Source organism: Trachemys scripta, chromosome 21 (assembly GCF_013100865.1).
Source record: "Trachemys scripta elegans isolate TJP31775 chromosome 21, CAS_Tse_1.0, whole genome shotgun sequence".
In the NCBI taxonomy this organism is placed as follows: domain Eukaryota; kingdom Metazoa; phylum Chordata; order Testudines; family Emydidae; genus Trachemys; species Trachemys scripta.
The window spans coordinates 13,451,154-13,472,815 of record NC_048318.1 but is presented as its reverse complement, the minus strand read 5'-3'; the positions used below and the strand labels follow the sequence as shown (position 1 = coordinate 13,472,815).

The 21,662-nt window shown below is 44.1% G+C and overlaps 2 protein-coding genes across 11 annotated transcripts in view; one reads left to right on the top strand and one right to left on the bottom strand.

The window, feature by feature from the left end:
* LOC117868612 (alpha-1,2-mannosyltransferase ALG9-like) overlaps positions 1 to 18,825 on the top strand; it is a 133,240-nt gene extending 114,415 nt beyond the window's left edge. For 7 of the 9 annotated variants that reach the window (XR_004643665.1, XR_004643668.1, XR_004643667.1 and 4 more), the window contains 2 exons: positions 2,914 to 3,051; positions 3,148 to 3,377. Coding sequence is in view for 1 of the 9 variants with exons in the window: in XM_034754725.1 (XP_034610616.1) it covers positions 2,914 to 2,986 (73 nt within the window). In the remaining 8 variants the exon portion in view is untranslated. Of the gene's footprint in view, positions 1 to 2,913; positions 3,085 to 3,147; positions 3,378 to 18,702 lie in introns of those variants that run through there. The other 2 variants (XR_004643666.1, XM_034754725.1) reach the window with 2 other exon arrangements.
* The window catches only part of SIK2 (salt inducible kinase 2), a 96,598-nt gene that overhangs the window by 15,684 nt on the left and 59,252 nt on the right, over positions 1 to 21,662 (bottom strand). For both annotated transcript variants that reach the window (XM_034754723.1, XM_034754724.1), the window contains 5 exons: positions 16,915 to 17,039; positions 11,746 to 11,869; positions 10,585 to 10,805; positions 8,851 to 9,003; positions 5,274 to 5,432 (listed from right to left, as the gene is read on the bottom strand). In XM_034754723.1, coding sequence (XP_034610614.1) covers positions 5,274 to 5,432; positions 8,851 to 9,003; positions 10,585 to 10,805; positions 11,746 to 11,869; positions 16,915 to 17,039 — 782 coding nt within the window. The remainder of the gene's footprint in view (positions 1 to 5,273; positions 5,433 to 8,850; positions 9,004 to 10,584; positions 10,806 to 11,745; positions 11,870 to 16,914; positions 17,040 to 21,662) is intronic.

Sequence of the window (21,662 nt, the reverse complement as noted above, 5' to 3'; positions counted from 1 at the left end):
GGGGGGGGGGGGGGGGGGTGTTTGGGAGTTTCGGGAGTGGGGCTGTCGGGGGAGGAGAGGGATCGGAGCAGTCAGGGGACAGGGAGCAGAGGGGTTTAGATGGGTCGGGAGGGGGCTGTCAGGGGGTGGGGAGTGGTTAGATGGGGCGTGGGAGTCCTGGGGGTCTGTCTGGGGGTGGGGGTGTGGATAAAGGTTGGGGCAGTCAGGGGACAGATAGGGTCCTAGGGGGCCAGTTAGGATGGGGGGAGGGTCTCAGGAGGGGGCAGTCAGGGCACAAGGAGCAGGGGGAGGGTTGGGGGTTCTGAGGGGGGCGGGAAGTGGGAGGGAGTGGAGGAGGCAGGGGTGGGGCTAGGGCAGGATGGGGGCGGGGCTCCTCCAGACCTCTTTTTTCTTGCTGAAATATGGTAACCCTAAGCTAGTTAAATCACCAAGAGGCAAGTCTCAGTTTAAATCACTGGTTTTAATAAACTTTTCCATTTGTACTTCAGGTATTTTTAAAGAGAGGCACATTCTCGCTGATTGATATAACCATTAAAACATGTTGATTTACAACTAAATAGAGCCTTTACACTAGATTTGGTACATTTTTTGCTATCTAAGAGTACACTATAACTATGTACATTTATTTAAGCAATTATATAGCTTATTATTTTGACATTCTTAACTGCACATTTAGGTATGTTTGAAAATGGTGAATGATTTGTTGCTTATTTACTAGATAATTATCTTTCTGCTCATGATTTGCATCAAGCTGCATTAGGATGGGAACTGGAATTTAATTAAACACACAAAGCAGCATATAAAGTTTATGGTGATTAAACAAAACTACCTCAAATGTTTTGGATAACTAAACTTCTCTTATCAAAACATGTTTCATATTTTCAACTAAACAATTTGTTTAACAGATTAACTAGTGAGTGAATTAAACTGATTATTTCAGATCAGCCTGGACAAGTTTTCAAATATGCCTAAGTGAAAGTGACTGAAACTTAAGTTGCCTACTTGCCTAAGTCTCCTGAAAATGAGACTCTCTCTTAAATTATTTAGCGTGACCTATTGTGCCATATTTATAAAGATTGATCTCAAATTAAGATTCCCCCCCCCCTTATTCTTTCCTTATATAGAAAAGCAGCCTTTAGCTCACAGTTTTTGATAGACACTCATGGATTCAGCATATTTTTTTTTATTTAAACCTTTAAAGAGATTATAATAAGTTTAGGCCTTAGCATATTTTGTATTAAAATCAGATTTCATTTTAATCAGGTTTAAAAAAACATTAAACAAATCCAAATTTTTTTATTTTGAAAATCGATTGTTATCCACCCTGTTTCAGGTGGATAACATCTTAAAGAACAATAAGAGGGCTTTTCAATTACATTACACTAACTCAATTGAGCTAACACAATTGAAAACTCCATCCTATTTGCTGTCAAGCAGTGCCTGTTTGTTGTCTCCTGCTGCCCCCAATGTGTTTAATAAATAAGGATTTAATGTTTGTTATGCTGTCATCAGGAAAGAGCACAAAACCAGGGATACACCAGAACTTAACTGGTGAATGCAAATCATTGGGAAGACTCTGGCAACTTATTTGTTAACACAGGGCTATAGATGAGATTTGATGTTACAAGTCAGGTACAGAATGAGAATAAGTTTCAGAGAGCTTTTCCTGAATTTAGCTGGTTTCCATACCATGAGAAACCGCATTGTAAAATGGCATAGTGAGCTTCACGTTCCTCTCAGTGACTCTGACAAACTTGGTCTGTTTGCAAATAAAATGGTGGCATTTCATATCCCAGCCCTGCAAACCCAGTCTGGGATCTGAGAGTTAAGCTGTTTTCCCTCCTAGCTAATGCATCATCAAAAGTAAAGATTCTGCAATGGACACTTAGTTAACAATTCTGCTACCAGTGCACAACCCAGAAGAGAAATCAGTTTGCCTTCTGTTAGTTATGCTGCTGCAGCAGCAACAAAAAAAGAGCAAATTTATTTTAGTAAAGTCAGCTGATATGATTCAGAATAAAGGGAGCAGATCTGTTGAATAAGGAAGTTCAATATTGACCAAGTAATTTTCTGATGATATCACTTCATATATTTCTGAATCTACTGAAAGAAAATAGTAGCTAAACTTCCAATGTTATAAGAGTGCTTATAAAACAAGACTTGAATACTGAAAATGGCTTTCTATGCCCTTCTTGAACACCTCAAGCTTTTCCAACTCCACATGGGACAAAAACTGAGCCATCAAAGAAAGATAATGCAAACCCCCCCTCAAACCAAAAAGATGGAGATCTAGATTCAGATTCTACTAGAGAAATGAGTTAGGGCCCAGTGTTCACTACACCAAGTGGTTTTGGCTCCTATTCATATATGGGATTCTGTTCCTCCATTTTTAACATGCATTGGCAGACCAGGGCTGCTGCAGGTCAGAACTAGCAAACTACCATCAGGGGCACGAGTGGAGTAGCAGGGTTGAGATGCATAGGCAGAGATATAATGGGGACGTTTACACTGCAGTTTCATTCCCTGTTGTGCCGACTAATGGTATTAGTCGGACTTTCATCAACACTAAATTAATGTACAAACAAAATCTAATGAACTGGCAGCCCCGATGCAGGGTTCTCTAACTAGAATTCTAACATGAAAAAAAGGGTAATTGGGTCTGCTGTATTAGGTTTTTGAAAGGTTTTAGGGGAAAATGTGTTGCAGAACAGTTAATCTACAACAAAGTGTCCTTTAATATTTTGAAAACCAACATTTTTTCAAACAGCCCATGTAGATCTAGGGAAATACTTCCAGCATTCTTATGAGATGAACACCTATCCATATTGTGCTTGTAGTATAATGTGTTGGTATGTACAAAACAGCTCTGGATCTGTTGTCTGATATTTTAAGACAATTTTTTTCTTTCCATAGTGTGGGTCACATTTTAGGAATATCTCAGACACCTCCCTTCCTATGTGTGATTCCATGGACCATCTATACATAGCTTTTATGCTACCACCTATCACTGTAGTGGATTTGTGTAGTCTCTGGCACTTCTGCCTTTTCAAGGTAAAAACTCTGCTTCTCCCACTTGAAAACACTTAATATCCCTGTAGCAATAAGTTTCTTACATGGAAAGTATTTAACATATTTGCTGTCTTGTAGTGCAATTTAGCAGCTGAAATGGATGAGGACGGCCAACACCACATGGCCAGTCATTTCTTTGCAGACCACCAGTGGCATATGGACCACAGCTTGAGAACCTCTGGTGGACATGGACTGTAATATCTAGCCATTGCAATATTCTCAAGGTCAGTGTGATCTGACTCCACAGTATAAAGTTTTCTGTGTGCTGGTCTATTCTGTTCAAGCTGCATTTATTAAAAAAAAAAAAACTGAAGAGTTTCATTTTCAAAGGCTGCTTCTTTTAAGTCTTGTGATCTGATGGCCATTTGCTTTAAAGTGAATCAATAGCTTTTCCGCTGCAAAGGGACCACACACAGAGCTATTCAAATCAGTGATGTGAAAAAGGTCCAATGTACTACTGTCAACATCTAACCATCAACAAGTAAGAAATCCTTCAGAATGACAAGCAGGGCCTAAAAAACATGGTTTGAATCCAACAGACTATAATACGCCAAGATTAAAATTATAAGGTGGTAGCAAACATGAGAATGCCAGTGTTAGTGTGTGAATAAACTCATTTTTGAACCATTCAGTCTGATGCCAAACTTGAGTTTTCTCCATGCTGCCAGTTCACATCTCTCTCTGCCTCCCTACAAAGTATTGCCACAGACACATAGTTTGATGGCAAAATACATCAAACTTGCTGTTGCTCCCTTCAGAGAGTTAAGCTGTAACAGTACACTTGTATAGCAGTGGAGTTGTCAAACCCTATTAGCAGAGTTCAGTTAAATCTTAACTGTGGAGGGCAAGGCAGCCTACACAATCTTCCAGTCTGATTGCAGGAAACAAAACCCATTAAATGGGACTGCAGTTTAACATGGTCTCTAGAGCAGATTTTATATACAATTCTAGTTACAGAAATGGCCTTGCTGAGAGGATCAGCTGTAATCCCGTTGAGACACAGCAGTTTGCTAATACTTTCTGTCAGTATGAATGTCCCTGCTGGCTATTTACTGTTCAAAAATGGACTACAGTGTAAAATTAATAAATACTCTAAACTGAAATGCCTGTCTGCCAATTTTCCTGTATTTCATAAGGCAGGGAGAAGAGTGAAATTCTAATAACCATAAGCTTGCATTACCAGCTAAGGCTCCATTATAACCTCTTGTTCTCAAATATCTACATTTCTGGGAGGGGAGGGAGGAAATCTCACTCTCAGCTGAAAGTTTCCAGTGTTGGACTCAGCACAAAAGTGGGGTTTTGGGAAGTTTGAGCAGTATCCAATTGCCCATTTTTACACTTTGTGAAGCTGGAGAGAAATATACATATATTCATAAGTCAACTGCACAAGCAAAACGCCTCCCTGAGCAACTGTCTTCAGGACAATTTTTACATTTGTGGAGGAGGAAAAAAACACTCTGGAGTTTGATTTGTTTAAAAAAAAAAAAAAAAAAAAAAAAAAAGCATGGCAGGTCAGTGTGCTTTGAATGTTAGACTGGTTTCCAGGGGTTTTAGATTAAAGGACACAGGATAGGTAAAACTGTCAATGGGGCATGATGAATTCCTGTATCTTGTCTCTAGAACTGGACATGTTTCTCACCTACATATGTGACATATGCACATTTATACTACATGAGGAGGTAACATCTGATAAGGCAGTCAGCGTGCACTATGAATTCCTTTATCTGTCCTCTGACTAATCAGTCTTCCCCAAATCACCCATACAAAGATAGGATGAATAAGTTTTGCTTTTAAATACTCAAAGGCAAATAGGGAGAGAAGATCTAAACAGTTGGAAAGGGCAGAGAGGGTGATAATATCTCACTTAAGACTAGGCAGCTTTCAGTAAGCCCAGCTGTCTACAGGGCAGATCCCAGCTGGCATGAATCAGGGTTGATCTAATGAAGTCAGTGGAGTGACACCACCTTCTAAAAGCTGAGAATCTAGCCCCCCTCTCTTAGGGGTTCTGTACTAGAAAACAGACATACCCTAAAGGCCAAGGTGCTGATCTTTCAATTAACTAATGCAATGGTGCACATCATACTAGTATCAAATGCTATTTTCAGGCAATAATTTAACAGTACCAACCCTCTTCTCCCCCCACCCCCCCAACTTTAGTGTAATTGAAACCTGTCATTGAAAGAAAGGTAATTTATAAGCTATACCTTTGGGGTATCGACTCTTTCTTCTTCCATGAATGCTGACTCTACGTGGCAGCTGGATGGGGGAAAGGAGAAGGCTTCTGGAGCTGGCGGGAGGCCCGGCGACCTCAGCAGCCTTACGTTCTGTGAACGCAGGTTCACTGTGGGCACCGCAGCTTGTGTCTATGAGATATAACAAAACCAAACCATCTTAGGGCGAAAGAGGAATCATGAACAATGAAAACACAAAGATAACTGCAAATACAAAACCTGGTATCAGGGATCCCCTGAGGAGTGTAGATTTTTCTGCTTATCACTGCATGATAAGGAGGGAACCTTGGTACCAGTCAGGCTTTTGTCATGTTGGATAAAGGGAGAGACGTGCTTGAGCTAAATTCCTTCAAGGTCATTGGCATACAAGTGTCATTAACATTAAAAACATAGTCCTGCTCAAAGGTAGTGGGTGAGATTTACTGCCTAGTTCTTCATCCAGAAGCACAGCCTCGCAGGCTTAGACTTCAGAGTTCATTTAGTATATAGAAAGATTTACATTTCTGAACAAATAGCATCTCTTCAAAGATGGCAGAAGAAAATTGCTTGGAATCCGCAGATGCTCCAAACCGCTCATGCTTTCCATGTTCCACAACCCCTTTTCATGGTTCCTTTCCTCTGTCATAAACTGATCAAAGTTTGAAAGTCTCATTTTAAAAACTTGTTGTATAAGAAATCTCAGGGTTAAAATGAGGCAAATGGCTATTTTAAGCTGTCTGTGACTGTCTAAAGATCATCCCACCTGGTGACCCCTATGGAACAAGACACAAAGGAATGGGAAGGATTCAGATGTGAAGCCGGGCACCTTGAGAGGGGGCTGCTCTCCTGGAAATATAGTATTGAAAGCAAAGGGGCACCAAACTCCAGGCAAATGTGGTGAAATCAGGAAACTGACAATAGACTGGAACAAATTATCATCATAGTCACAGGCCTGATTATGTGCTTGTGTGTAACACAGGCACAGAATGATCACATCATTACACCTGCATGGGCTGAGCAACAACGAGTGTTTACAAAAACAAAGTTCCATACAAAAATATTAATCAGACTTAAAGAAATAATAAGGACCCCAAGTGTAAACAAGGCTCTAATAGCTTCTGCTATTTTACTGATATTGTTGATAGGGTAGTCAAAAGGCTAGAAAGCTGCACAGCTTTTTCTACACCAGGGCTCCTCTATCTACAGCTGAACAAGTGGTACCACTGGTGGGAATATTAGTGAAATTCCCTAGCATAGACACAGCGAGCATCAATCATTTGTGTTCCTGAGATTTCCTCAACAGCCTGAATGACTTCCAAAGCATCATGTGATTTACAAATGTGTCCATTTGGGATAGCGGTGTCTGATCTGTGTTTTCAGAGACGATACAGATCCTGCCTTCCACTTCAGGAGAATGCAAAGCACAAAATGCCTTACAATTAGCCCCCAGAGCACCATCACTGCTCCGATTCCTCCTGGAAAAGAGCAATGCACGAACCCTGGTAGCCACTAGATGCAGACACCTCTAGACACAGCAGCACTCGGTGTACAGAAGGGACAGCAACGTGACACAATATACATATTCAGTACCATTAAAACTTGACTGTATGAGTCATCTTAGGCCAATTATTTTAATAGGGCCACGTCTCTCATGTTTCCAGTTAGGCATTAATGGAAATTATAAGCCAGGCAATATTTTTGCACTTTAATGAAAGAGGAGAGCATGTAAAAGGAACTCTAAGGGAAGTATTGGAACAAAACATGATAAACTGTACATGACCTTTCTGTTTGGAGGAAGTAACTAGGGAATAAAGACAAACGGCAAGAGTGCCCCAGAGCCTGTACTGAATCCATCTGTTTTGGAAGCGTAACTGAAGAAGATACGGAGTAGATAGCCTCCTGGAATGTAGAGGCCAGTGTCCGAGCCGTGAGCACCCAGATGCTGTTCTTGTGAGTGTTGATAAAATACATGTGACATCTTTGAGACTCAAATCAATTAGTTAATAGGTAGACTGGGTTTGCTCACACAGAGGTGCTGGAAAACCTCAATGGAGTCATTTGCAGTACTCAGCCACCTGTGCGACAGGATTGCTGGCAAAACTCGACTCCTGACCACATCTCAGGAGATCCTCATGCTGGTCTCAGGAGAAACCACATTGTGTTCAGGGACAGATATACACACCCTTGAGGCACTAAGTATATGAAGATGATATCTGTTGTGTAGATATCACAATGGATCGGTACCTTAGATAAGGAGATCAGACAGACCAACCCTAGAGAATTGTCTTGGGTATGACCTCACTTCTTCTCCAGACTTAAGTGCAAACAGAATGCAGAGCTCAAGAACAGCAATGGGGAAAGTTAGGGTTAATTTTCAAAGGGTCCCAAGAGACTGTGTGTGTGTGTGTGTGTGTGTGTGTGTAAGAGCACCGAACAGAATGTGCTGACCATCAGCCTCTGTGCTGACACAAACTCCTTTCACGCATCTCTAAATAATCCCCTGTAAGAAGTTCAGCTGCTCATTTGCAGATTACATTGAAGGTACTTGGAGAACAGAGGAGTCTGCAGGCTGAGTTGATGGAGAAAGACAAACCTCAATTACTGACAGCAAAGAATGCCAAATCCTCAGAATCATAGAATCTCAGGGTTGGAAGGGACCTCAGGAGGTCATCTAGTCCAACCCCCTGCTCAAAACAGGACCAATCCCCCGACAGATTTTTGCCCTAGATTCCTAAATGGCCCCCTCAAGGATTGAACTCACAACCCTGGGTTTAGCAGGCCAATGCTCAAACCACTGAGCTATCCCTCCCCCCAGAAACATTCCATTAAAGTAGTGCAACATCACACTTTTCATTTTTATGCCCCCAAAAGCTGCCCCAGGAATGTTGAGGGTGAAACAGAACTACTCAAACAATGAACTGGGGGTTAAGAATTAAACTCCCTGTACCCATTAACCCTGAGGACAAGTGAAATCATCTTTGGTAGCTTCAGCCCCAGAGTGCAAAGTCAGGCCGTGTCCAATTTGCTGCTGCACTGAGCCAACAGCCTCTGCTTTGTTCACCTGAGGTAGGAGGCAAGATCCTTCATCAAGAAGGACAACTAGGTGTGTGTGCACAGGCCATGAAGTTGGGGTGATTCATTGCAGGGAGTAGTTCTGATCCAGTCTGGCCTCTCAGTGACCACATGCCCTCTCCAAGCACAGTGACCCTAGTGCTCATAAAATGAAACAGGAAAATTAGCCAGCCATTTGGCAATTGGCCAGTTTCCAAGGGTTCTCATCCCATTGCTTACACAGACATACAGACAATTGGTACCTAGGGTCTCACATGATTTGACAGGACCCACAACTCTCAACAGGATGAGTCACAAACAACTGTCTTGTCATATGATGGTTCTGAACAGAACAAACGCAGAACACTCTGCCCAGAGCAACACAGAAAAGCTTGGGATTCTGAAGACACAGGAAGGCAAAGGATCCTCTGACACAGAGCTACCTAGGAACAAGAGCTTTCTGAAACAAGAACATTTTGTGCAGTGTTCAGTCCCATCTCTGCCTGGAATTAGGAGTTACCTTGGCGACTGTTTGTTCAGCAATGGTGCTTGGCCGACGCTGACGAGCATCAAGTCTCTGCTCCACAGGGAAGCTACTCCGATGTGACTTGAGTCTCTCCACTAACAGGTAATAGATAGCAGCAAAGTGGTTATAACTCTTGTTCTGCAGAGACTGAAAAGAGAAACAAGTGTCTAAATGCAGCCAACCCTCCATTCTCCAAAACCACAAAATAAGGAGCTAGGAGAAAAATCACACTTTTATCAAAAACAAAATCAAACGCTTAAAGGGTGAGGGGGGCTCAAGCAAGTGTCAATCTGGAAACCAATCAGCTGAGAGACAGTTTCAAGCCAGAATGGCAAAGCAGAGTGTCAGCCTCTTGAGGCTCAATGGTTCTGTGAAGTTCGAAAGACCAAGTAGCTGCAGCTGCATGTGGAAGCCTGCTTCCAGAGTTAGTGCTCAGTGTGTGCCTATTGGCAGTGATAGTTGGCATCTGTAGCCCAAATGCCTTTCTGAGCCCTCTAAGACTGGCTCTTCGCCATCTGAAGAGAGCAAGCGCCATGACCTCACTTATAAAGGGTAGGCTACTCCAGATCCTCACCAGCACTGGGGAATTGATCCCTGGAGTGCCTGTGCACACACTCAGCCCTTTCTAGCAAGAAGTGTGAATAGTGCAGCCTCCACACTTGCTAAAAATACCAGCCATTCTAAGGAAATGATCATGCTGAGTCCTGAGGGAGTCTTTTGAGCATTTATTTCTGGCAGGAGGCACGATTTGGAATCCAAGGAAGACAGTCAATGCTTGCTGCTCTTATGCTTCCTTTTACTCTCCTCTGAATTTCACATCCCCGCCCTTTCAGAAGCGTAAATCCAAATGATTTTGCCCCCCTCCATATGCCAAATGATGCTTTCCCCAATACCACCCAGTGAATCTAATGGAGCAGAAACCAACACAGCTCCTTGGCTTTGTTTTTCTGCCTAAGAATCAGCTTTACTGTCCACACAGAGCTCTGGAGGAGTGGGGGGGGTGGAGGGGGGTGTTTCTATAAGTGGCAAGCTTCTGAATCCCAACAGGGGATCTTACAGGGCTATCACTTTACAGGAATTATTCACAGGCATTTCAGTTTGCTCCGTGATCCACTATAACAAATTGCAACTCCAAATGTTTGCAAGTGCACTCAAATAAAAATACCAACCAATCATTAATAAAAGAACCACCTCCAGTTCTGGAGGCCCTGGGATACATGGAGTGAATTCATTAGCCTTTCCCCTCTGGAGCCAGTGGTTCATTCCAATTATGATTCCCAGCACAAATGAAAGTTAATTAGGTGATTTCTTCCCAGGTCCCACTTTTTACATAAGCCCCACACATTTTGCTAGGACTGGCAGTATCTGCACAACAGAAGCCCAACTCACTGATAAGCTCATCACATTCAGAAGAACCTTTCCAGTTATTAGAGACATCCTTATTCCTCTTCTCTCTTATTAATCAGTGACAAAGAATCGGGGCCAAAGTTGGCTAGAGCAGGTGTGAACTGCAGGATTCTTAAACCTTCCAGAAGCTGGAGCATATTTTCTGTAACTTGCCTTCTCTTGAAAGGGCCTGTGCAACCGATAATACAGCAGCAGCTTGACTTTGTTGCAAGAGTAACAAAAAGAATGCGATGAGAGACGCAGGTAAAACCTAGATTAAATACCGCAGGACAGTAAATGGGCTCATTCTGGGGTTATAGCTCTGGGGAAGGTCTATTTTACCTCAATAGTTTTCTGTTGGTCTATTCCAAGGCTGTGCATCAGCCGCAAAACCTGCTCATTATACTCTCCAATGGAAGGCTCGTTCTCCTGTCCTTGTGGATAGAGAATGGGTCTCTGCACAGGAACTTCTATTAGCATCCATTTATGCTCCTTAATCTGAGCAACTGTCAATCTCTTGGATGGGTCTAGGACCAGCATTCTCCTGATCAGGTGCTCACACTCTGTTGGGATAAAAATAAAGTAAAAAAGGGAACATGCTACAAACTCCTAGCAAAGAGGCTACAGTGCACACACTGTATTAATCTGACACCTACTGATGAAGAGCAACAACAACAGGAAACTGTCCTAGTTCTACCTCATTTTTGTGCTAAATAAATTTCCTGAAAGTTAAAATAATCTTTTGAGCTAAAGACTTCAGTTCACACCAAGAAAAAAAATCAACTTATTTAAAAAAATGTGCTGTTTGGGGGAGGGGTGTCATTAATTCTAAGCATCTCCCAAAAAACAATAATAATGTTATTTAAAGCTCAGAAAGCCACTTGATATGTTCAAAACAGTGTCCCTTTAATTTCGACTAGACTATTGGCAGCTTCTTCATGGCCTGCAGGCCAGTACCTGCATCATTGATTTTGGGGTTACGCTATCAAACATTTCCTCATTGTCTGTGATTAAGAGTGACAGAGCAAGACCCAACAACTGGATCAATCAAACTAGGAAAAGATCTGATAGTCTTATAACAACAAACAACATCATCATCATGTGGGTGTGCCACAGATTTAAGACTCTGACACCCATATGAGTTGGTTATGTGGTTTGTTGGGGTTTGTTTGTTTGCTTTTGTTTAAAAGAAGACGTCAAAGAAAACAGGAAAACCCAATCTGCATTACACTAAAATTATGGTGATTTTATTTTTCCCTGCATTTGCTTTCCAAACTAAAATGAATGTTTGTTTTGTTGTCTTGGAGAGTGAAAACTACTTGCTGTTTTTATCTGTGAATTTTTTTCTGTTTCTAATCAGAGATAGGAAGTGGGACACTCCTGTTCATCTACACTCATATTCATTGTTCATTAATGACTCCGTTGTCTTGTCCACCATTTGCAGTTTAAGAGTTTAATTTAATCAAGCTTAAAATCCCCAAAGCATAAGGACAAATATATTACCTTCTGACATGAAATAGGGGATCCTGAACCTTCCTTCCAGAACCCGTTGTCTCAGAATAGGGAGTGTAGGTCCATCGAAAGGTAACGCTCCACAGACTAGAACATAAAGAACTACACCCATGCTCTGCAAAACAGAGAACATTCCTGCTTTTACCTTTCAGATGCACACAAGTACTCTTTGCTCTGAGTTTTGCTAGTGAAACCCCAGGCTGTCATTGAAAAAATTAAAGTTGTTTCTACATCCTGCAGAAACAGTGTTAAAGAAAAAGGAGTCATATACCTGAAAACCCCTAAACCTTACGAACCCTCAGCTAACCCAAAATGGCTAGGTTTGCAGTGCCTTTTGCTCATCAGCAGGGTAAAGCTGCTGTGTGTAATGGACTAAAGACTCCGGCTGCTAGTGCAAAGCTCCATACAGGTGACTGAATGATACATGAAAAATGAGCTGCTACTTCAAGTGAGATTTAAAGTCACTCTTTACTACATCAGAATATGTTCAAACAAAAAAACCCACCCCAAATTCCAGTTGTTCAGAACACAGAAACCTCAACCTCTCCTGTTCACTGGCTTGCAAAGTTTTAAGGGAAAAAACCCACTAATGTTTGCATGGACTGCGATGGCTGTGATTCTGCACTGCTATGTGCAAAGCCCATTGAGGGATTGCATAAGATGTGCAAGGAGATACACACAACCAGAACAGCAGCATTAAGCCAAGTGTCAGATTCATTTCTGAAACTGTGTGTTAATTGGCAATATGTAGGTGGAAACAGTCTTGCTACATTTGCCAAAGAAGATAGTGCCATATGGAATTAAATGACCATACCACACCCTGGGGACATGAGTCTGTACGGGTAGACATGGCACTAGGTGCCTCAATGGAAAGGAAAAGCATTCTAAAACACACACCAAAACTGGGCCAGCATACTGAGATTTTAAAACTAAAAATATTAAAAATCAATGTCTTTATTTATCTGCCAAAACCTGAGCTGAGGATTATGTCTTCTTCCTGCCAACTCAGCTTTTTAGAGACTATTTCCATTAGCTGCTTTAGCAGTTATCAACTGTAGCACAAGAAAGACAGTATCCTGAACTCAGGTCTTGGCAGGTATGTGAAGGAGGAAACCGCTTTTCAGATGTTTTGTTTTAAAATGTAAATACACTTGTGTTTTTAGTTTACAAGGAGATTTTTTTTAATGAGCTGAGATCTTAAACAATTAAAAAAGCTCTGCAATTCACTTTTCACATTCAAACACCACTCACATTATTCTGAACCTTGTGCATGGTTGGAGAGTAATGGGTTATTTGGCAGTTACAGGATAATAGGCTCACCAAAGATGTAACCTTTACTCATTAAAAAGGAGTGCTTATGGGGACAGTGTTTATTTACTAAAACAACATGGATCTCTTTAGATGAGCAGCTGCAAGGTGAACATCTATGCACTGCCCTGTTGGTGAACTGAGCTCTCACTCTCTCACATGTATGTAGTATTAGCACTGTGCTTCTGGCGCCAAAGCACAGACTGCCGAATTGCACTGTATCTCTGGGTGCTTCAGGATATGGACACATCATCATCAAGACCAGAACACTAAAATTCGATTAAAAACAAATTCAGAATGAAAAGTCTCATGTTTGACAGTGCATTAAAGAGTGCAAGGAACCCTGCTCTGTGCATGTTTCTCCCTCTTTCACTTCATGCGATTTCGGTTGTCCTCTCTGTCCTCTTCCATTAGAGCAGCAAGCAGGGAAACACACACACTGATGCAACAATATGCATCTGCCTGCAGCAGAATGGCGTGGGGCACATAGCTTCTTCTCTCTCTCAACTCAGAGAGAGGGCAGCCGGCAGCTCCCTCCCCTTTGTGTTAGTGACTCAGACTCATCAACAATTTACATCTTGAACTCCTGTAGGAGAAGGAAGCAGTGCAGTGAAGCAGGGACAGTCATGCAAAGAACCTATTCAGAAAAAACGATTACCTACCTCTCATAAGTGTTGTTCTTTGAGATGTGTTGCTCATGTCCATACCAATTAGGTGTGCGCATGCAGCGTGCACGATTGTCGGAAGGTTTTTCCTCTAGCGGTACCTGTTGAGTTGGCTGTGGAGCCCCCTGGAGTGGCGCTTTTATGGCGGTGTATATAGGTCCCTGCCGGCCCGCTGCCTGCTCAGTTCCTTCTTGCCGGAATACTCCTACAGTGGGGAGGCGGGCAGGATTTGGAATAGACATGAACACCACATCTTGAAGAACAACAGTTACGAGAGGAAGGTAACCGTTTTTCCTTCTTCGAGTGCTTGTTCATGTCCATTTCAATTAGGTGACTCCCAAGCCGTACTCTTGAAGGAGGGATCGGAGTTCATCTGGTTGCAGATTGCAGCACTGCCCTGCCAAACACTGGCATCTCTGGACTGTTGCGAAATTGCGTAATGCGAGGTGAAGGTGTGGCTAGAGGACCACGTGGATGCCCTGCATATATCCTGAATGGGCACTTGAGCTAGGAAAGTAGCAGATGACGCTTCAGCTCTTGTAGAGTGCGCCATCAATGTCGGGGCCGGAATCTTGGTCAAGTCGTAGCAAGTCCTGATGCATGACGTGATCCAGGACGATATGCGTTGGGAGGAGATGGAGAGCCCTTTCATCTTCTCTGCGACAGCGATGAAGAGCTGTGGGGACTTCCGAAATGGCTTCGTGTGCTCGATATAGAAAGCCAGAGCGCGTCTCATGACCAAGGAATGAAGCATGCAATCTCTGTTATTGGCATGCGGCTTGGGAACAAACACAGGTAGGAAAATGTCCTGATTTATATGGAATTGAGAGCCTACCGTAGGGAGAAACGCAGGCTGTGGGAGCAGTTGCACCATGTCTTTATAAAAGACAGTGTAAGGGGGCTCAGATGTCAGCGCCTTGCGACCAAAGAGGTCCAGTTTCCTGGCCTCCTTGGTCTTTGAAGTGGGACCCAGCTGTCCTTGCCACTCTGTGTGATTGGTGGTGTCCACCACTAATGTGCCCAGTTGGGGTGGGTGAAGAGGTGCTCATACCCCTTCTGTGGAACAAAATATTGGCGTTCTACCCCTTTAACTGTTGGTGTGATAGAGGCTGGATTCTGCCAGAGCACCTTAGTTGTATTTACAATGGTCTTAATAAGAGGAAGGGCCACCCTAGAGGGTCCTTCAGGAGCCAGGATATCAACCATTGGGTCTGAAACCTCTGTGACCTCCTCAGCCTGTAGGTTCAGGTTTTGCGCCACCCGGCGAAGGAGGTCCTGATGGGCCCTGGTGTCCATTGCTGGCAGAGAGGTAGTCGTTCCTGCCATCGCCTCATCAAGCGAGGTGGAGGAAGACGCCCGAGGAGGGATTGGGTCCTCTTGCCCTTCTAGTTCCCTGATGGTCACCAGGGCAGTTTCAGGTGCATCAGCTATAGGTGTCCTTCCTTGCACTGGGAGTGGGGTGACAACAGCTCCTGTCTGAGGGTCGGATTGCCCCAGATCTTCCTCTAGGGATGCAGCTCTCTCCTGGATCCCTTGAGACTGATGAGGCCCCGCCGTGTCCCAAGGCCACCAAAGTCGCCCTCGAGCCCGGTCCTTGGGCCTGATGATAGGCCCCTGGGGTCCAGAAGAGCCACTGCACCGGCCCCTGCCATTGGGGAAGCCATGGCTCAATTGGCACTGGTTGGGGTGCATCGCTTCTCAAGTGGTGCTGGGAACAGTGCCAGGATCTAGAGCAATACCAGCTCTGCCTGGAGGTGTAAGATTCCACCTCCAACTCAGAGGAGTACTCAGATGTGGACCAAGACGGAGCAGAACCCGACGGTGCTGGAGATCGGTGCCGTTGTGAGGATGAGCGATGGCCCATCATCTTGAGTTTGCCCCTATGTCTGGTGGGGGGGGGGCGGAGCCGTCATCGGTGCCATCATTGTCAGAGCCATCAATGTCGGTGCCAGGGCATGTGCCAGCAGGCCCGGGGATTGAGCCATCATGGCAATCAGATCCCGTGCTGCTTCCAATGTGTCCGGTGTGGAAGGAAGATCGAGGTCTTCTCCCTCCAAATTCTCCAGCACTGGAGAGTCCACCCGCACCTGACTCGACAGCCACCGTCACGGCCAGAGTCGACGGCTGTGGGACTTGCAGGCCAGGTTTGGGGTGTTCCAATACAGGAGGCACCCCACTGGTGTGCCATGCTGGCGAGCTGCCCCTGTCCGCCGCCTTATTCTTATGCAGCACTGGCGATTGTGAATGGTGTCGCAATGCGGAGCTGGGCCTCGGGGCTGGGAAGCGGTGCCAATGCTCCTTACCAGAGTCCTTCCTCGGTGCCGAGGGTTCCCGCACCAATGCCAGTGCTGGCTCTGGCTGTGGCGAACTGCAGATTCCATTAGGAGGAGCTTCAGGCGAGAGTCTCTCTCCTTTGTTCTGGGCTTAAAGCCTTTGCAAATCTTGCACCTATCCGCCTGATGACCCTCCCCAAGGCACGAGTCGTGTGGATCGCCACGTGGCACAGACTTCAGGCACTTCTCACAGGGCTTAAAACCCTCGGACTGAGGCATGCCGTGGTCAGGGGGAAAGGGAATTGGAGAAGATCACCCAGCTAAGTAGTAATCAACTAATTAACAATAATGGGTAACTATTTACAACAACTATTCGAAGAAAGACTGCTAAGTAGGCACTTGTAATATGCAAGACTGAGCTGCTCCAACAACCGTCACTGGCGGTAAGAAGGAACAGAGCAGGTGGCGCGTCGGCAGGGACCTATATACACCGCCATAAAGGCGCCACTCCGGGGGCTCCACAGTTGACCCGACGGGTACCGCTAGAGGAAAAACCTTCTGACAATCGTGCACGCGGTGCACGCACACCTAACTGGAATGGACATGAGCAAGCACTCAACCTCACATTCTGCAAGGAACAGTGACAGCTTTTTGGATTAGCTAAATTATGTCGTGCAGTGACTTCATGTGCACCTACTATGTAACCTTAAATGCCAATCTGGCATTCAAAGTGACTTTACAAAGCAAGATCCTAGGCTTCAAAACTATTGGGCCTCATGATCATTTTGTGACTTGGTCTATAAAAATAAAGCCAGAGGGGAACAGTCTGTCTTGTGGTCTAAATGAAATTCAGAGGTGATTACAATGTTCATTTCTAAAAGGTGATTTTAATCTAGTAAATAAAATAACAATACCCAGATATCCAGCTGGGGTCCTTCATACTGCTGCCCTTCAAAGACTTCCGGGGCTGCATACGGGGGGCTTCCACACCAGGTGGTGAGAGGCTCACCACTTTTATAGAAATTTCCAAACCCAAAATCTGTAGGGGAAAAAAAAAATTATTTTAACACATCTGCATTTTTAAACCTACATCCACCAATGATCTGGTGCTGATATGCACTGACTGGGCCTAAAGGGCCCACTTTCAGTCATAGCTCTATATTTCCTGCAGAAACAAGAGACGGTTACTCTATTTTTCACTCGCGGTGCAGATTGCTAACTCTTCATGGTAACTGCACAACTAGCCCCCATCCCAACCAGCACAATGCAGTGATTAATTTCTACCATTGGGGTAAATCTGCAATTATAACAATGTCAACATCTAATTAAGTGAGAGAGTGGCAACCAGGCTGTGAGCTGAGCCTACGTACTCACCTGTAAATGTCTGAGATTCAATACTGAACCCGAGAGCTCTTTGGCTTTCTCTAAACTAGGCTTTCTTTAGACTCAAAGAAGGAAAATGATTTGACCAAGGGCACACAGCTTTTCAATGCTAGAGAACCTAACACACAGAACCTGAGTCTCCTGAATCCCAGTCCAATGACCTATCCATTATGAAATGAGGCTTCTTCGAGGAAGTATCAAAACTGACTTAATACAAACATAAGAACAGCCCTACTAGGTCAGACCAAAGGCCCATCTAGCCCAGTATCCTGTGTTCCGACAATGGTCAATAAAGTGCTAAAAGATGCTTAAAGTAAACAAACTGGGGAAAAAATAGAGTGGAGCAAACATATTTTCTCTTTCTCAGTTCCAGTAATCACAGCGGTTACATGTAACAGTAGGTACAAAAACATTCAGTGCAGTTTTTAAGCTGATGTCCCTTTCAGGCTTTGACTGCTGATTTGGACTTTGACAATGTCTCTGGAAAGGTTGCTTTTGAATAGCTATTAACTTTGGCTTTAAAAGAGCAGTTACGTGCCATCAACTTGTCTGTGCATGTACAGTGAACATCAGGGTCTTCAGTGAATGAATGACTAATTCAGGACAGCAGGGACAAAATACACCCTTCCTCAAGGTGCCACCAGATAAAGAAATAAAACAAAATGTGGGGAATGTTGTGTGTCACTAACCATTGCCACAATCCATTGCAGCCCTCTAGCTCTCTTCTGTCTTCCACACACACTTCCTAGTCAACACCTTCAATGCTCAGCACAACTCTGATCTGATCTGCCTCTCTGCTCTTACTTCTAGCCATCGTTCTTTCTCCCTTTATCCTGTCCACACTTCATTGCCTTCTTCCATACTCCTTTATAACACCCCCTACTCCTCTTCCTGGCACACCTGTTTCAAGTTCCTCCTCCGAACCCCTTCCTTCAACAAAGCCACTCAGTGCTAACCCGCAAAGTGGCGTTAACTATTTATTAATACATTTTAAAAAATAAACCTCCACTGCAATGTACCTGCTCATCTCTTGTGAAATTCTGACTCCACTAAATCAGTGGAGGTTTTGCCATTGACTTCAGTGGGGCCAGGATTTCTTCCTTGCTTTGTGAGAGACTTTTTTTTCATATACCAATTTGAAGTGTTAGGTCCTTGGGTCATGGACCATTCTGTATGGAGTAAATCACTGTTGGCACTCAAAGAGGAAGAAAAAACTCCAAGGGGAAAGGGAGTGGGATGGACATGTTCTTTGTTTAAAAACCTTTAAGAGTTAAACAAACCCTAACTTTAATGTTAACTAATGGGCTGTATTTCTGTAGGAAACTAAAGCCTGGTTGTGACATTACCCAGGATACAATGTGGACTGATGAACAGCTGTATTCCCTCAGTTCTCCAATCTGGGGTGCCTTTTACACTGCTTTGCTGTGAGAGCTACCACTCCTGGTCTGCTTGCACACAGCCCCAGCAGGTAAGTTACTCCCAGTTATACTGTATGAGTGTTACAACTAGCCACTCATGAAATTACACTGCAGAACAACACCAGCATATTCCCAGTCCCAGACTTTCCCCAGAAATGTACATCTTGTACTGCCCAGTTCTCTCCTGGACAATACAAGCTCATATTAAGCCCATCATTTTATTAATAGAAAATGATATGCACAAATTCTGTTATCCCAAATGGAGTTTCCCAAACATTTAAATCCAAACATACTGTTTGAGATAAATCAGTAAAACAAGTTTATTAACTACAGAAATATAGATTAAGTGATTACCACTGATGAGGCATAAAAGTCAGAATTGATTACAAGAAAATACAAGTAAAATGCAACTAATGCCTAACTTAACAAGCTAAGTGAATTCAAAGCAAAGTCTCTCTCAACACGGTTCAGCAGTCTTACTGGCTGAATTTCTTTCAGTCAGGATCCCTCCCCCAGTCCAATGCTGCTTCCTTGTTCTTCAGGTGTTGTAGATGCCTTGGGTACAGAGAAAGGGAGAGATAATTTGGGGCACCTACTCTCTGTTCTTATAGTTCTTGCTCTTCTTCGAGAAGCATCTCCAGCTGAGGTTCAAGGAGACAAAGTTTGTGTGGCTAGGAACCCCAAGCTGTTTCTTTGTCAAGATATAGATTTTTCGCTCACACCCTCTTTCCTGCCAAAGGACGGCCACTTAACCAGTCCATTTGATTTTGTTGACACCTTGCTGAGGCATCGCCTAGCCTTTTGTCTCTGGGGAACTGGTTTGTGACTGCTCCCCAGACTTGGAACATATCTTAATAGTAACCGAGGGTCCTGTGGCACCTTTAAGACTAACAGAAATATTGGAGCATAAGCTTTCGTGGGTGAATGCCCACTTCATCAGATGCAAGTAATGGAAATTTCCAGAGGCAGATATAAATCAGTATGGAGATAACGAGGTTAGTTCAATCAGGGAGGGTGAGGTGCTTTGCTAGCAGTTGAGGTGTGAACACCAAGGGAGGAGAAACTGCTTCTGTAGTTGGATAGCCATTCACAGTCTTTGTTTAATCCTGATCTGATGGTGTCAAATTTGCAAATGAACTGGAGCTCAGCAGTTTCTCTTTGGAGTCTGGTCCTGAAGTTTTTTTGCTGTAAGATGGCTACCTTTACATCTGCTATTGTGTGGCCAGGGAGGTTGAAGTGTTCTCCTACAGGTTTTTGTATATTGCCATTCCTGATATCTGACTTGTGTCCATTTATCCTCTTGCGTAGTGACTGTCCAGTTTGGCCAATGTACATAGCAGAGGGGCATTGCTGGCACATGATGGCATATGTAACATTGGTGGACGTGCAGGTGAATGAGCTGGTCATGTTGTAGCTGATCTGGTTAGGTCCTGTGATGGTGTTGCTGGTGTAGATATGTGGGCAGAGTTGGCATTGAGGTTTGTTGCATGGGTTGGTTCCTGAGTTAGAGTTGTTATGGTGTGGTGCGTGGTTGCTGGTGAGAATATGCTTAAGGTTGGCAGGTTGTCTGTGGGTGAGGACTAGCCTGCTTCCCAAGGTCTGTGAAAGTGAGGGATCATTGTCCAGGATGGGTTGTAGATCACTGATGATGCATTGGAGAGATTTAAGATGAGGACTGTAGGTGATGGCCAGTGGAGTTCTGTTGGTTTCTTTTTTGGGCCTGTCTTGTAGCAGGAGGCTTCTGGGTACACGTCTGGCTCTGTTGATTTGTTTCTTTATTTCCTTGTGTGGGTATCGTAGTTTTGAGAATGCTTGGTGAAGATCTTGTAGGTGTTGGTCTCTGTCTGAGGGGTTGCAGCAGATGCGGTTGTACCTCAGCGCTTGGCTGTAGACGATGGATCTTGTGGTGTGTCCAGGGTGGAAGCTGGAGGCATGAAGGTAGGCGTAGCGGTCGGTGGGTTTGTGGTATAGGGTGGTGTTAACGTGGCCATCGCTTATTTGTATTGTGGTGTCTAGGAAGTGGACCTCCCGTGTGGATTGGTCCAGACTGAGGTTGATGGTGGGGTGGAAGCTGTTGAAATCACGGTGGAATTCTTCCAGGGTCTCCTTCCCATGGGTCCAGATGATGAAGATGTCATCAATATAGCGTAGGTAGAGAAGGGGCGAGTGGACGAGAGCTGAGGAAGCGTTGTTCCAGGTAAGCCATAAAAATGTTGGCATATTGTGGGGCCATGCGGGTGCCCATGGCGGTGCCACTGGTCTGGAGGTATATATTGTCACCAAATTTGAAATAATTGTGTGTGAGGATAAAGTCACAGAGCTCAGCAACAAGTTGTGCTGTGTCATCATCAGGGATACTGTTCCTGACAGCTTGTATTCCATCTGTGTGTGGGATGTTTGTGTAGAGAGCCTCTACATCCATGGTGGCTAGGATGGTGTTTTCTGGGAGGTCACCAATGCATTGTAGTTTTCTCAGGAAATCAGTGGTGTCACGGAGATAAATGGGAGTGCTGGTGGCTTAGGGTCTGAGTAGGGAGTCCACATATCCAGACAGTCCTTCAGTGAGAGTGCCAATGCCTGAGATGATGGGGTGTCCAGGATTTCCAGGTTTGTGGATCTTGGGTAGTAGATAGAATAATCCCGGTTGGGGCTCTAAGGGTATGTTGATTTGTTCCGGTGTTAGTGTAGGGAGTGTCCTGAGTAGATGGTGCAGTTTCTTAGTGTATTCCTCAGTGGGATCTGAGGAAAGTGGCCTGTAGAATTTGGTATTGGGAGAGTTATCTGGCAGCCTCCTTCTGGTAGTCAGACCTGTTCATGATGACAACAGCACCTCCTTTATCAGCCTCTTTGATGATAATGTC